We start from the raw sequence: 13,458 nt of genomic DNA, 5'->3' as shown, positions 1-13,458 counted from the left end.
CTATGGTGCTGGAGAAGAGTATTGAATGTACCATGGACTACCAAGAAAACAAACAGATTCATCCTAGAGAGGTTTAAACCAGGCTATGCCTTGGAGGCAAGGATTCTGGGGCTTTGTCTGACATACTTTGGACATGTTGTAAGGAGGGACAGGTCCTTGGAGAGGGACATAATGCTTGGGAGGGTGGAGGGATGGCACAAGAGGGGAAGACCCTCTATGAGGTGATTGATTCAGTGACTGGGGTAATCAGGATGGTTGTGTCAGAGGCAGTGCGATTGGCACAGGATAGAGCAGGGTTTAGGGCTGTTTTACATAGGGTCGCTATGAGTTGCATGTGACTTGTCGGCACATAACAACAATTTAAATGCCTTGAATTTTTTTGTTTACCCAGTATTAAGTATTCCCTTCACAACTACATTTTATTTCACTTACGTTAATAATGCCTTTTTTTAAGGTGGACAGTAGGTGAGGAGCTTTATTTTTATGTTGTCTTTGGGGGTTTATCTACTTGCAGTGTCCTGAAGTACGTTTGAATATCATCTCCAATCTGGATTGTGTCAATGAAGTGATTGGAATCCGGCAGCTCTCTCAGTCCCTCCTTCCTGCCATAGTGGAGCTGGCAGAGGATGCCAAGTGGAGGGTTCGTCTGGCGATCATTGAGTATATGCCACTGCTGGCTGGCCAGCTGGTGAGTGTGCGTGCCTTGTGGCTCATTCAGGAATTACAGCGCCACATGTAGAGCAGTTTGCACGTGCACAGAATAGGCACTTGAATTATGTGGCGTTTGCATTGTCAGTGTAGCTAATTCCTTACCATTCAACCACCAGAGCTCCTTGTAATAGAATAATGGTCTGTATATAGACTATATCAGATTGTTTGTGTTCAGTTTTTTTATAACTTGGTGACCAAGGGATTTTTTTTTTCCTTATAAAATTTTATTTTAATTTTGATTTTTTCTTAAATGGAGGACAAAATGGAATTTGAATTTGTTTTTGCTCAATTTAATTTTTAATTAAAATGTAATTTAAGATTTAATTTTTGTTCAAGACACCACCTCCACTTGCATGTTATCTGAGCAAAATGTCCTTTGGTAACATCTTTTCTACATTATGTTTCAAAGAAATTGTGACATTACCATATAGAAAAGAAATACATGGGTTTTAAATGGCCAGTGTGATCATAGTTTACATAATCACAGTACCACTCAACGTGTTGGTGGTCTCCAGGTTAGTTCTGTTCTAGTTGATACCATGAAGGTTAAAATGTCAAGACTGGGTTTGTTTGGGTTTTGTGTTTTGTTTTTATTATTTTTTTTGTGCGTGTACTGTCAAATCAGATCTGACTGGTACAGGAGGAAATTGTCCCTCCTTCTCCAGCAGAGCATCTGATGGATTTGAACCGTGTTATCTCTGAGATTGCAGTGCAGCTTCTTGCCACTAGGCCACCAGACCTCCCCTGTTTGTTTTTTAAGACTGATTTTTATAGCCATACCCTTTTGTTTCTTTTTTAGTAGATAACCTAGCCACTTCAATTTAGAAATTTATGACATACTCCCACCCTTTTGATAGCACTTAATTACTATGTGTTGACTTTAAAAATCTAATAGAAGAAACAAATCAGTTGATCTCTTAGGCAAGGATCATGTTTGTTGGACTGTTTTATTTCCATAACCTGCTGTAGTGCTTGTGGCTTAGTGGTAAGGCCCCGTGGAATAGCTGTTAGCCCAAAGGCAGCTAGCTGTATCAGCTGTGCTAAAGGAGAAAGATGGACAGTCTCCTCATGTTGAATATATGAATACTTGAATGTTTTTTGATAAATCTCATACTGCTGTATTACTGTAAAACCATCTTGTCTTACTGCGGCTTTTTTAAATAAAAGTTTCTTTAATTGTGATTTTAACTAATGTTTACAGAAAAGTTAGATTTTCATTCATTCACTGTTGCACAATTTTACCCCCTCTCTCCCCTCCCTCAGTTAACTTTTTTAAAAAAAATATTCATTCATGTATCATTACCATCCTCCCCCCTCCTCCCAGTCCTCTATGCATTCATGTACCTCTTATTCTAGGCTCTTGTATGTATAATGCCTAATTATACATTCCTTTTAAACAGTTTTTTTCTTTCATCTGTTCCAATGCAGTGGTCATTGTCTCTCCACTCTTAACTCTATTCTCTCAACCCCACATGTCAATCCTTTATAACAGTGGTGCTATGCAGTATTTGTCTTTTTGTGACTGAGATATTTCACTGAGCATGATGTCTTCCAGTTTCTCTCCCATGTTGTGTAATGTGTTACAAGTTCATTGTCTTTCAGTGTTGCATAATATTCCATTGTATGAATATACCATAGTTTATCCATTTGTTTATTGTTGGGGACTTGGGTTGCTTCCATCTTGTTGCTATTGTAAATAATGCAGCAGTAAACACGGGTGTGCATATATCTGTTTGCATACTGGTTCTGGTTTCTTTAAGGTATACTCCCAGCAGTGGGATTGCTGGGTCAAATGTTGTATGACTATTTTTAACTTTTTGAGAAAGCACCAAACTGCTTTCCATAATGGTTGCACCATTTTACACTCCCACCAGCAGTGAATAAGAGCTCTAATCTCTCCATAACCTTGCCAACATTTACTGTTTGCTGCTCTTTGAAATTTGCTATTGTTACTGGGGTAAGAGGATATAGTTGTTTTGATTTGCATCTGAGAGGTAAAAATACCCCTCATTTCTCCATGTGTTTGTTGGCCACCTGAATTTCTTCCTTGGTGCCATGCATACTGTGCCCATTTTCCAATTGGGTCGTTTACTTTTTTCTTGCTAAGGTACTAGAGTTCTATGAATTTTAAATAGGAGTCCCTTATCAGATGCGTCATTACCAAATATTTTTTCCCAGTCTGAGGCTTTCCTTTTCACCCCGTTGGAGAAGTTTTTTGATGAGCATAGTGATTTGATTGTTTGAAGGTGCAATTCATCTGTTTTGTTCTCTCCTGGTTGTAGGTTTTTCATTATTCTTGAAGACTGTTCATACTGTGGATTGAGGCTTCTAGAGTTCTTCCAAGCTTTTCTCTATTAGTCTTTGGCTTTACTCTTAGGTTCTTGATCCACCTTGAGATGGTTTTTGTATACGGTGTTAGGTATTGATCTTGCTTGAATTTTCTATGTTTTTCCAATTTGCTAACACCGTTTGTTAAAAAGGCTGTCATTTCCCCACTTACCTGATATCATCTTCTTGTCAGAAATCAGGTACGCATAGGTAGTTGAGCTGATTTCTGGGTTCTCAGTTGTATTCCGTTGATCTATGTGTCTGTCATTGTACCAGTACCATGCTGTCTTGACCACCACAGCTATGTAATAGTATTTGAAATCAAGGAGTGAGATGCCTCCTATATTGTTTCTCTTTTTCGGAAGTGCTTTGCTTATTCGGAATCGCTTCCCATTCCAAATAAAATTAGAAATTGCCTTTCCATCTCATTGAAGAATGGCATTGGTATCTGTATTGGGTAAATCACTATTCTTAAACCAGACTTTGAAAGTACATGACTTTATTTAAAATATATAACTGTTGAGGAACATCTTGAACATCTTAAGGTCCAAAGAGGTACAGACCATAACCTTACAGACCTATGACAGGAAACACTAGGAAAGCTGACTGCACAGGGCAGCGGCACCAGATGACAGAACTGTGTACATCAGCCCCAGGATCTTTTGCTGAGATGACCACAGGGTGAAAGGAAGAGGAGAAATGGATGAAGTTCCTTCTTGTGTGGTTACCCTGGAGCCACCTTGCCTCTACTTTCACATCTGCTTTAGTCTCCCTGTTCTGCTTTTCCTCTTCATCTCAGATAAACTCTGATCAGCAATATCTTTCTTGATGTCAGTTTTTTTATCCATAATGATCCTAATAAAAATAGATTGAGAAATTTATTATTACTATTGATAGATCATTTCTTGGGTGTTTAATTTTTCACAAATAATCTAGAGATTGCTTGCTTGGCAGTCTGTCTGTGCTGCAGTCTTCCTCATCTACAGTATTGTTTCTGGCTTCTAGCCACTTGTTTTCACCACATATCAAGACCCAAACTCTCGCACTTGTACTTTACTTTCTTTATTATTTCTATCCAGTAATATATATATGTATATATGTATGTGTATATATAGTTACATTTTGTAAATCCCATTTTTCTTTATTTGGAAACAAAGATGCCTTAGCTTTCGTGTCACCTTGGTATGATAGAAATGGATTTTATAACCTTGGAGATGTATATTAATGGGATATTCTGTATCCATAGGGTGTGGAATTCTTTGATGAAAAGCTGAATTCTTTATGTATGGCCTGGCTTGTGGACCATGGTAAGTAGATTGGTTAAAAAATAAATTGCTAAGGAAAGCTTGTACTTTTTCTTCTGTCTAAGCAAGTCCTGCTCTGACAGAAATCCCACAAGTCGATGGCTGGCTGTACAGGCAGTTGATTCTTTTAAAATGGAGTAGACTGGAAGTCCATAGTGTGGCAGGGCATTGCCTCTGTGTGTCTTCCAGTTCTGGGAGTTTCCCAGTACAAAAGCCTGGGTCACTCCATCATCAGCTCATTCTGCTCCTTTCTCTTTTTCAAGACCTAAAACAGTGTAGGCTCCACTCCTGCTGTGATGAGATTAAGGATATAGCATCTGTTTGGCTTATCAGAACATGACAGAATCATCACATAACTTCCATCACATACACTTAATTTAGGATATAGTTCCATCTATTATAGCATATATACAGGTTTTTATACCCTCCCTTTTCAGAAAGAAATCCTAGTTCTAGATGTTTTATATCTTAATACTGCAAGTATGGAGACAGCATTGATTAAAGCTAACTTGTTTTGGACACCAATTTAACATTTCTATTTTCTGCAAGTCTTTTCCTATTTTCTTTTATATCCTCCATTAAGCAGTTTCATTACCCTGTTTCTTACTCATTCCATTCTATATTTTCAAACTATGTCTTTCTTGCACTCACATCTTTCTTATCTCAATGTTTTCTGATTATTCATCATTAAAAAAAACATTATCTTTTATTTCCAGAAAATATGTAGGCTAGGAAAGCACCATAATAAATAATAAGATCAGTTCCCTCTGGATTCATTTTTCTTCTGGGGGTGGTGCAGTGGCTATTTGGGCCAGTGTTTTCTCATTTGGAAGGCCAGAGAAAGGTCTGTGTTGCCATGGCAACCTGAGGTTTATCAGCACTTAAGATGTGGGACTCTCTGATTGGCCAGAGTGGGGAGGGCTGCTCGTCTGAAGTAGAGGCTATCATTCTTAGCTTGTTCATGCTTTTACTTAGCTGAGTCTAAATAATGGTTTTAGTGGATTGTATTTCAAATGTAGCAATTGTGGAGGCTGATTAACTGTGCTTCCCTTCCACCAGTGGTCACAAGCTCCTCCTATTATGACCAAGTTAGAGCCCCCTAGAGTATACATTGTAAATCCTAACTTGTATGTGTGATGATTGTGGTTATAATTATACTTGGGAATGGGCTGTTATGTTAATGAGGGTATTGTTGTTGTTATGTACCCTTGAGTCAGAACCAGCTCGTTATGGACCCTCCAGTAAGCTTTCAGAGTCAGTAAATCCATGGAAGGAGTTCTCCCAGCTTTGTCTTGCGAAGCAGCTGGTGGATTAGAGCCTTTGAGTTGGCTGTGCAGCTCCTTAGCACTAGGCCACTTTCTAATTCTATGGATTTGCCTTTCTTGGACATTTCATATAAGTTGTATCATATTGTGGATTGTATCATGTGAATTTGTTTGCATCATAGTTGTATCATATGTGAAATTTTTTGTCTGACTCTTTTCGCTTAACATAATTTCATTTAATGTAATGTATTTGAAGCCCTTTCAAGTTAGAACATCTATCATCAGTACCAAAAAAAATTTAGTGGATTTTCAGAAGCAGTAAATCGCACAGGAGGAGATTGCCTCTTTTTCTTCCTTCAGCAGCTACTTAGCTTTGGGCTGCATTGCCACTCCTTTATCACAAAACTTTCAGAGCTCCCTATTAGAGGATGTATGTATTTTTTGAGATAGAAAAGAAGCAAGGGAGCTGAGCAGAGGTGGGACAGAGAAATGGCAAGCCACATGAAGATCACCCAGAAGTAGCAGCTCAGAAGATAAAAGGATCTTCTTCCAGAGTTGACATATTAAATTCAGACTTTAGCCTCTTAAACTCTTAAGAAAATAAATGACTTGTTTGATAAAAGCACCCACTTAGGTATTGTTGTAGCAGCACTAGTTACCTGAGATTCCTCCCCTCCCTTCACTCACCTTCCCAGCCCACAGGAGCTCCTTGCTTCTGCCCTTAGCCTCTTCTTCTCAACTCTAGTGCCCTCGTCATCAGAGCTCCCACTCCCTTGACTCCTTGATTCACTGAGCCTGCCTTGGCCTTGGGGAACTTAGGCAGGTTTTTGAGTGATGTGGTAAAAGGCAATTTGTCATGGTCCAACTTCTGCCATCTCCCCCACCCCTGACGCTCCTTTATTTGAGTGCATCTTGTAGTAATAGTTAAAGCAACCACAGAATAAAGACATGGGAGAACCTGAGACAGGAGGCAGCATGTCCAAACTGGGAGGTAGCACCAATGTGAGTAATGTCTCCAACAGGTCTAAACTAGGGTAAACAAGAATTAGAATCAGAATATAGGCATAAGTGGAAGGAAATGGCTGCTTGGCACTTCTGGGGTAACCTAGAAATGCCTTTGAACTGTGATGTTGAAGATGAGTGCTAAATACCCCCTGGACTGTCAGAAGAACAGGTACATTTTGGAGAAGGTGCAGCCAGAGTGCTCCTTAGAGGCAAAGATGGTGAAGCTTCATCTCATACTCCTTGGGCATGTTGCCAGGAGAGATTATTCTGTGACATCATGCTTAGAATGATGGAGAGAGTGGCAGAGGAGAGGAAGACCCTCAACCAGGTGAGTTGACACTGTGACTGTGGCAATGAGTTTGAGTGTGTCAGAGATTGTGAGAATGGCACAGGATAGGACAGGGTTCAGATTCAATGTTTTTAAGATGGCTCTGAATCATACTCGATGGCATCTAACAACAACACAAAGAGAATGAGGTATATAGTAGGGCCCACTAAAAGAATCATAGAAATGGGAGACATCAGGTGCAAGCAAGGATAAGTAGGGGCTGGGATTTTCATTTTGGTGAAAGGAATGTTGCTGCTTGTGTCCTCGCTGGTGCCATGGAGTCCAATGCAAGGGCAGGTAGGCTCGTGGGACTTGACAAGATAGGTGAGAGAAATTCAGTGGTTTCAAGCTGCCTAGTAGAGACAGTTTGCTTTTTTCTTCTCTTAATGTTTTTATGGTCTAACTTTTTTTCTTTGTTTGGCAAATCATAGAAAAGAAATTCTTCTCTTTTTAAAAAATTACTCATTTTAAAGAGAGGAGTGAACTGGGGGGAGGGGTGGGCAGGGAGAAAAGTGCAACAGCGAATGAATGGAAATCCAAAATCTCTGTAAATGTTAATTAAAATTAATAAAATTTTTGTAAAAAATGTATTCAAATTGTTTATAACAAATATTTAATACTGAGAGTGGCACCTCCTAGCAGAGTATTGCATACTTTCTTTGCAAAGTGGCATTCTATTTTAAGAAAATATTTTATTTGGATGAACTTGTAAAGTCCTAAAGTTTCTTCGGAGAATAAAATTGCTGACACTCTGTCAGATGCTCTCCCATGTTTATTCATATGTTTATTCTTGTTTTTCTACCTTTGGGGTAGGAGAGACCTTTGTTTCTCTAATGCAGCACATCTAGAACAGTGCACCATTAACTGCTGTCTCAGAAATGGTTTTATGCTAGTTAACCAAACTTTAGCATTGTAACTCTGAGTTTTATACACTGATAATTTTTCTTTTTTGTACCTTTTCCCCTCCCAGATTTTTAAGCTAGTAATCATGTGAAAAATAAGAGGGGAAAAATATATCACTCAGCTATATTCTGACAATTGAGTGTATAATAGTGGACAGAGTGAATAATTTAGAAGGGGATTCATTTTATTTAGGAGAAAGGGAGAAAAGTCCCTATTGTAGTAGGCACATGCAGAGTGAGCTGGGCATTCTGAAAACCCTTGCAGGTCAGACGGACTTTGGAGAAAGGGAGGAAAAGACAGAACAAGGAGAGAAACTAGGTAGAACTGTGCAACAGTTTGCATTCTCTTGACACCCAGTTGAAAGACACCAGGAATATAGTAGGCATCAGGCCAAAGTCCCGTTACAGTCTCAGCCAAGGCTGAAGGTGGGTGTGCACTGTCTCTTCTTACCCTGACAGGGATCTCATCCTGTGGGGATGGCATCATGATGAAAGAAATCTCAAGAAAATGAAAAGCAATAATTATAAGAGACACAGATGGTCTAGATAGTTTCACCTTAGGGAAGAGTCTGTAAGGGGCTTGTGCCAAAGACAGAAACTACAGAAGATTCAGATGGTTTCTTGTTGGGGCTGCCTTGTCTGTTCTCTTCATCAGCATTGCTCAGAGCCTCTGTGGACTGGAAAGAGTTGTCAGTGCCCCGGCTCCAGGGCCTGTGCAGCTTGTGTGGGATGGATGCAGCCTGGCCCGGCTTTGTTGGATGGCTTCTCCTTTTTTTAATCCAGGAGGAGAAGAATAGGGAGCTAGTGTCCACCAGACTACATGTCCTGTCTATACCCAGATCTTGGATTTTATTGGACTTGTGATATCAAGTTTGTCTTTATCGAATGTTGTATACAGCAGCTAATTGTAGAGAAGAGAGGCCCAGACCTTTACTATCTAGATTTATGGTATGTTTCATAAATGTTTTTGTAGGCGATTATTTGATGTCACCACAGGCCTATTTATTCACAGAGCTGTTTGCTATATTTCAGCGTAAACATTTTCACAGGAAAAGAAGCAGGCTTAGTCTGAAGTTCTCACTTGCTGTTGTACAGATGATCACTCTGGTCTTTACAGAATCTCCATGACGTCTTTACTTCTCAGCCATTTGTGCCTCTTGTGGAATAATCTTTCTAAAATACCACACTGGTCATCAGGTCACAACTTTGCTTTAAAAAACCCATCATTGTTTGTCTATTCAAGTCTGAATTTAGTTTTCAGCTTGCTCTGTGTTCTGAGTCCATCTTACTGTCTAGCCTTGAAGGCTCTGAATGTTTTCTTTTGTGCCCTTGGAACATTTTTTTAACCCTTTCCAGGAATTCTTCCTTTCTTCTTACAGAAATTCTCACTAATCTTTTAAGGCCTAATTAGAGCCTGTTACTTTCATGAACTTTTACTGGATCTATAATTTTCTCTCAATTTCTGGACTCTCAGAGTTCTTAATACACAGTTTAACACAGTCTGTGTCATGTGACTTCCAGGAGTACATTGGCCCTTTTCTCTCTGATAAATGTAAGGTCTTTGAGGAGAAGACTGATTTCTGCCTTGTAACATGTCTAAATTATATCAGATGGAGCTTCAGAATCCCTTCCTCCAAGGAGCAGCCTCATTTAACCCTCTCTGGGATGAACCTGTTTGTTCTTTTAGCAGTCCATGGTATATTCAATACTCTTCTCCAACACCACAGCTTAAAGGCATCAATCTTCTTCTGTCATTCCTGGTCATTGTCCAGCTTTCTGATATACAGTAAGTAATGGCAAAGACCATGGCCTGGATCAGGCGCACCTTAGTCTCCAGGCTGACATCGTTGCTCTTCAGTACTTTGAAGAGGTCTCTGACAGCAGACTTTCCCAGTGCAATTCGTCTTTTCATATCCTGACTGCTGGTGCCAAGAGTGTTGATTGTGGAGGCAGGCAAACTGAAGCTATTAACAATTTCAGTCTTTTCACCATCTGTCATGATGCTGCCAAAGTAGGCTCTTGAATTTAATTAATTAATGGTGATTAATTAGATTAATTGTTTTATGTAAACCATTAATTCTAAATAATGGTTTACATAATGGTGATACATACAAAACTTCGATGGCCGTGTGGGTATGGAGTTGCTCTGCCAACCCTATGGCAGGCTGTTTGAATCCACCAATTGCTGCCTAGGGGAAACAGGGAAAGTCATCTTCTGCGCAGTTTACTGCCTCTGAAAATCCTTGGGAGGGTCAGTTATGAGTCGATTTTAAATCAGTGGTACATAATAACAACAACATTGAAGGAAGGAGCCCTGATGGTTTGGTGGTTAAGCACTCAGCTAAAAAAAAGTTTGACCAAAAAAAAAAAAAGTTTGACCCAACCATCTGCTCTACAGGAGAAGGGTCTGGCCTGATACTCCCATAAACACTGCAGCCTTGGGAACCCTGGGCGCTGTCTTAATTGGAATAGAAATCCGTGGCAAGGAGTTTGGTGTGTGGTGTTTGGAAGTTTGCTTCTGTATACATAGTGTATGTTTTGAAATTATAGTTAAGACCAGATGAGTATGTTATGAGCAGTAGCTGAGCACTTTTGCCATTCCTTGGGATTAAACTAAAATTCTACTTTCAATGAAGGTTTTTTATGGATCTTCATTTGATGATGATTTTAAGTACATAGGAGATACTTACAGTAGAAACGGATGTGCTTGATGTAAACTGCCTAAGAATGTGCTGTTCCTGTCTTCTGCAGTGTATGCAATCCGAGAAGCTGCCACCAACAACCTCATGAAGCTGGTTCAGAAGTTTGGTATAGAGTGGGCCCAAAATACCATTGTCCCTAAAGTGTTAGTCATGGCTGATGACCCCAACTACTTACACAGAATGACCACTTTATTCTGCATCAATGTAAGTATCCCATGGGTGTTACTGCTCATTCTTGGTACTAAGGTATTTTATTCAAGACCAGATGTTTGAAATCAGAATCTCTTAAATTTGTAATGTATTTCTTTTTTAAAAAATATCTATTATATATTAAGAAATTGCAGTGTTTAAATTGATGTTAAAAATCTACTGAAATTTTTGTTGAGTTTAGTTTGATTCTGCAACTCTTTTCGTACTACATGTGCCCTTATTTAGGCGCCGACACTAACATTTCCCTGTTCGTTAAGGACTTTCTTATTAGATAATAATTTGTTTTATTATGTTTTGAATCTTTTTTTTAAATGAAAGTGTTTTGAGTAAGCTGTCTTATTTGTTTTAGGCACTGTCTGAAGCCTGTGGTCAAGAAATAACCACCAAGCAAATGCTGCCGATTGTATTAAAAATGGCAGGAGATCAAGTAGCAAATGTTCGCTTTAATGTGGCCAAATCTCTACAGAAAATTGGACCAATTCTAGATACTGAGTAAGATTTGGTTTTAAAAGTAGGTTTTTAATTTAACTTATGGGGAGGAGAAACAGTTACAACTAAGTACATTCATTGATTTTCCTTTTCCCTGATATCTGGATGTATTTAAAGAAAATAACAACATAATTTAACAGTAAGTTTTAGGGATATCCACTCTGACTTATATTTGAGCTCAGTGTATGTACAGATCATTGTCTGAAGATAATTCTGCTGACAATTTTAGAGATTATTTTCTATGTGTCAAGTTTATGCAGTTAGTGTTTTATTATTTTTAAGCTTTAAAAATTACCTTAGACCATGTAGCACCATAATTCATTTGTCCAGCCCAGGAGACTACCTTTCACAGATAATACTCTTGGATTTCAGTTCTTTACAGGGGGAAGTTAAGCCAGTACTGCAGAAGTTAGGCCAAGATGAAGACATGGATGTCAAATACTTTGCACAGGAAGCTATAAGTGGTGTGTATTTCTGTTTTATGCCTCACAGCTTATGCCTTGGTTTACAGGGTTTTCTTTTTCTCTTTTCTGAGTGATGTTAAATTGGCAGATTAACAAGCATTAAATGGGATCTTGGAAGGGTGGTGAGTTTCATGGAATATTGATGCTGCTTTTGGGTAGAGTATTCCTGGTCCGTCATTCTCTCATAAGTAATCAGGCCATGTTCTCTGTTCAAAGTGTTGAAATTTATAAAAGTCTGATTCTTGTAGGGCAGAGCTATTCTGTTTTAGTTTAGATTTTAAAAGTTTAACCTGTGCTAAGCCTGGTAGAATCAAGACACCAAACATAGTGTTGGCGCTGCTGTTCTTAACTGTCAACTCACTGTGCCACTGACCTGTCAACTCACTGTGCCACTGACCTGATTTTGTTTGGAATTTTTCAGTTCTTGCATTGGCATAATGAGGAAGAGGAGGGAAAAGACTTTGCTAAACTGTTATCACAGATTTCTAGTCAATGTGCTCCTAACCTGAGTGGAGAGAAGTGGAAAACCTTCAAGACCTCATCCAAGCAAATGGCAGCAACTTACAAGAAAACAAATTTCAGTGACTTAATTCTTTCTAAAGATGAAAGGGATTGTTTTATACTCGTCTTCTTTAGTGGAACAGCTATTTAAGACGTTCTTACTGTTTCTGACCAATCCCTGACATTCGGTGCAGTCCTCTTGATTGTCTCCTAATGACTGTCACTATCTGGGCTCCTCTGTCTCCACTGTTTACTCAGGCCCCAGCCACCTAATAGTCCTGAAAAAGCCTGCAGAGGTTTGCACCCAGACGTGGAGTGGAGTATCTTAATGTTTACATTTATCTGTGTGTCTCTCTTATCATTCCAACATGAACTATACATAGTTTAGAATAACTTATTTTGTAAACTCTCTATTTGGGAGATATTCTGAGATTTGACCATAGCGAAAGCGACATTTTCCTGGCTAATAGGGTCCACATCGGTGTCTCACAGGAAAGGGGAATTTAGAAGCTCAGGGTTAATGTATTGGCTGGTTTGGGTTTTATTTGCTCTATTCTGACTGTAATCATGTCATTCAGAAACTATGTCATTCAGAAGTGTGGACGCATCTTGTTGCTCAGCTGTGATGTTAACACCTAACAGAATTTCAGCAGATCAGCATTGTGGCTGCATTATAACACCTCCTGAGAAATCTTACATTCAGTGCCTCCTGATATGCAGTGGTTCTTTTGCTTCACTGTGGGATTTCAGCTTTTATCTCTAATGCAGAGAGGAACCCCTGGGATAGCTAGCTCTGTAGACCTCCTGTTTGCCTGGCTCCTTTGCCAGCAGTGGTGGCCTCTTGCCACTGCTGCTACATTATTCAGTAGCTTTCTAAACTGACATTTCTTTGCTAATTTTTTCTTTTCTTTTTTTTTTCTTATGGAGGTGATGCCAAAGTCTTATTATTTGTTTGTTTTCCTGCTTTTATAGCAAAACCTCATTCATTTTTCCTGGAACTTAAAATAATGGGCTAAGCTGAAGGGTTTGCTGAAGTGAACTAATAATTAATACTTAAGGAAGCCTATTTAGATGCTCTTTAAAACACATCCATTTACTAGTTGATAATACAATTGTGAATCATTCTTTTAAATTATATTTAAATACTTTCCATGAGGATCTGTATGAAATCTTTTTTTTTTAAAAAGATGCAGTTGATTTCCTCTATTCTTAAAATACATGCATTGGAGTTTCATGAAGAATTTAAATA

At 38.9% G+C, this 13,458-nt stretch overlaps 1 protein-coding gene across 2 annotated transcripts in view; it reads left to right on the top strand.

Annotated features, from left to right (window-relative positions):
• The window catches only part of PPP2R1B (protein phosphatase 2, regulatory subunit A, beta), a 30,700-nt gene extending 18,031 nt beyond the window's left edge, over positions 1 to 12,669 (top strand). The window contains exons 10-15 of one of the 2 annotated variants that reach the window (XM_006890768.1): positions 515 to 688; positions 4,286 to 4,346; positions 10,595 to 10,749; positions 11,105 to 11,247; positions 11,617 to 11,708; positions 12,130 to 12,669. In XM_006890768.1, the coding sequence (XP_006890830.1) occupies positions 515 to 688; positions 4,286 to 4,346; positions 10,595 to 10,749; positions 11,105 to 11,247; positions 11,617 to 11,708; positions 12,130 to 12,146 (642 nt within the window). In that variant the 3' untranslated portion in view covers positions 12,147 to 12,669. The remainder of the gene's footprint in view (positions 1 to 514; positions 689 to 4,285; positions 4,347 to 10,594; positions 10,750 to 11,104; positions 11,248 to 11,616; positions 11,709 to 12,129) is intronic. The other variant, XM_006890769.1, reaches the window with a different exon arrangement.
• Positions 12,670 to 13,458: the final 789 nt, after the last annotated feature.

Source organism: Elephantulus edwardii, unplaced genomic scaffold (genome assembly GCF_000299155.1).
Source record: "Elephantulus edwardii isolate Elephantulus edwardi_28Jun2011 unplaced genomic scaffold, EleEdw1.0 scaffold00093, whole genome shotgun sequence".
Classification (NCBI taxonomy): Eukaryota; Metazoa; Chordata; class Mammalia; order Macroscelidea; family Macroscelididae; genus Elephantulus; species Elephantulus edwardii.
This window is presented reverse-complemented; position numbering and strand designations above follow the sequence as displayed.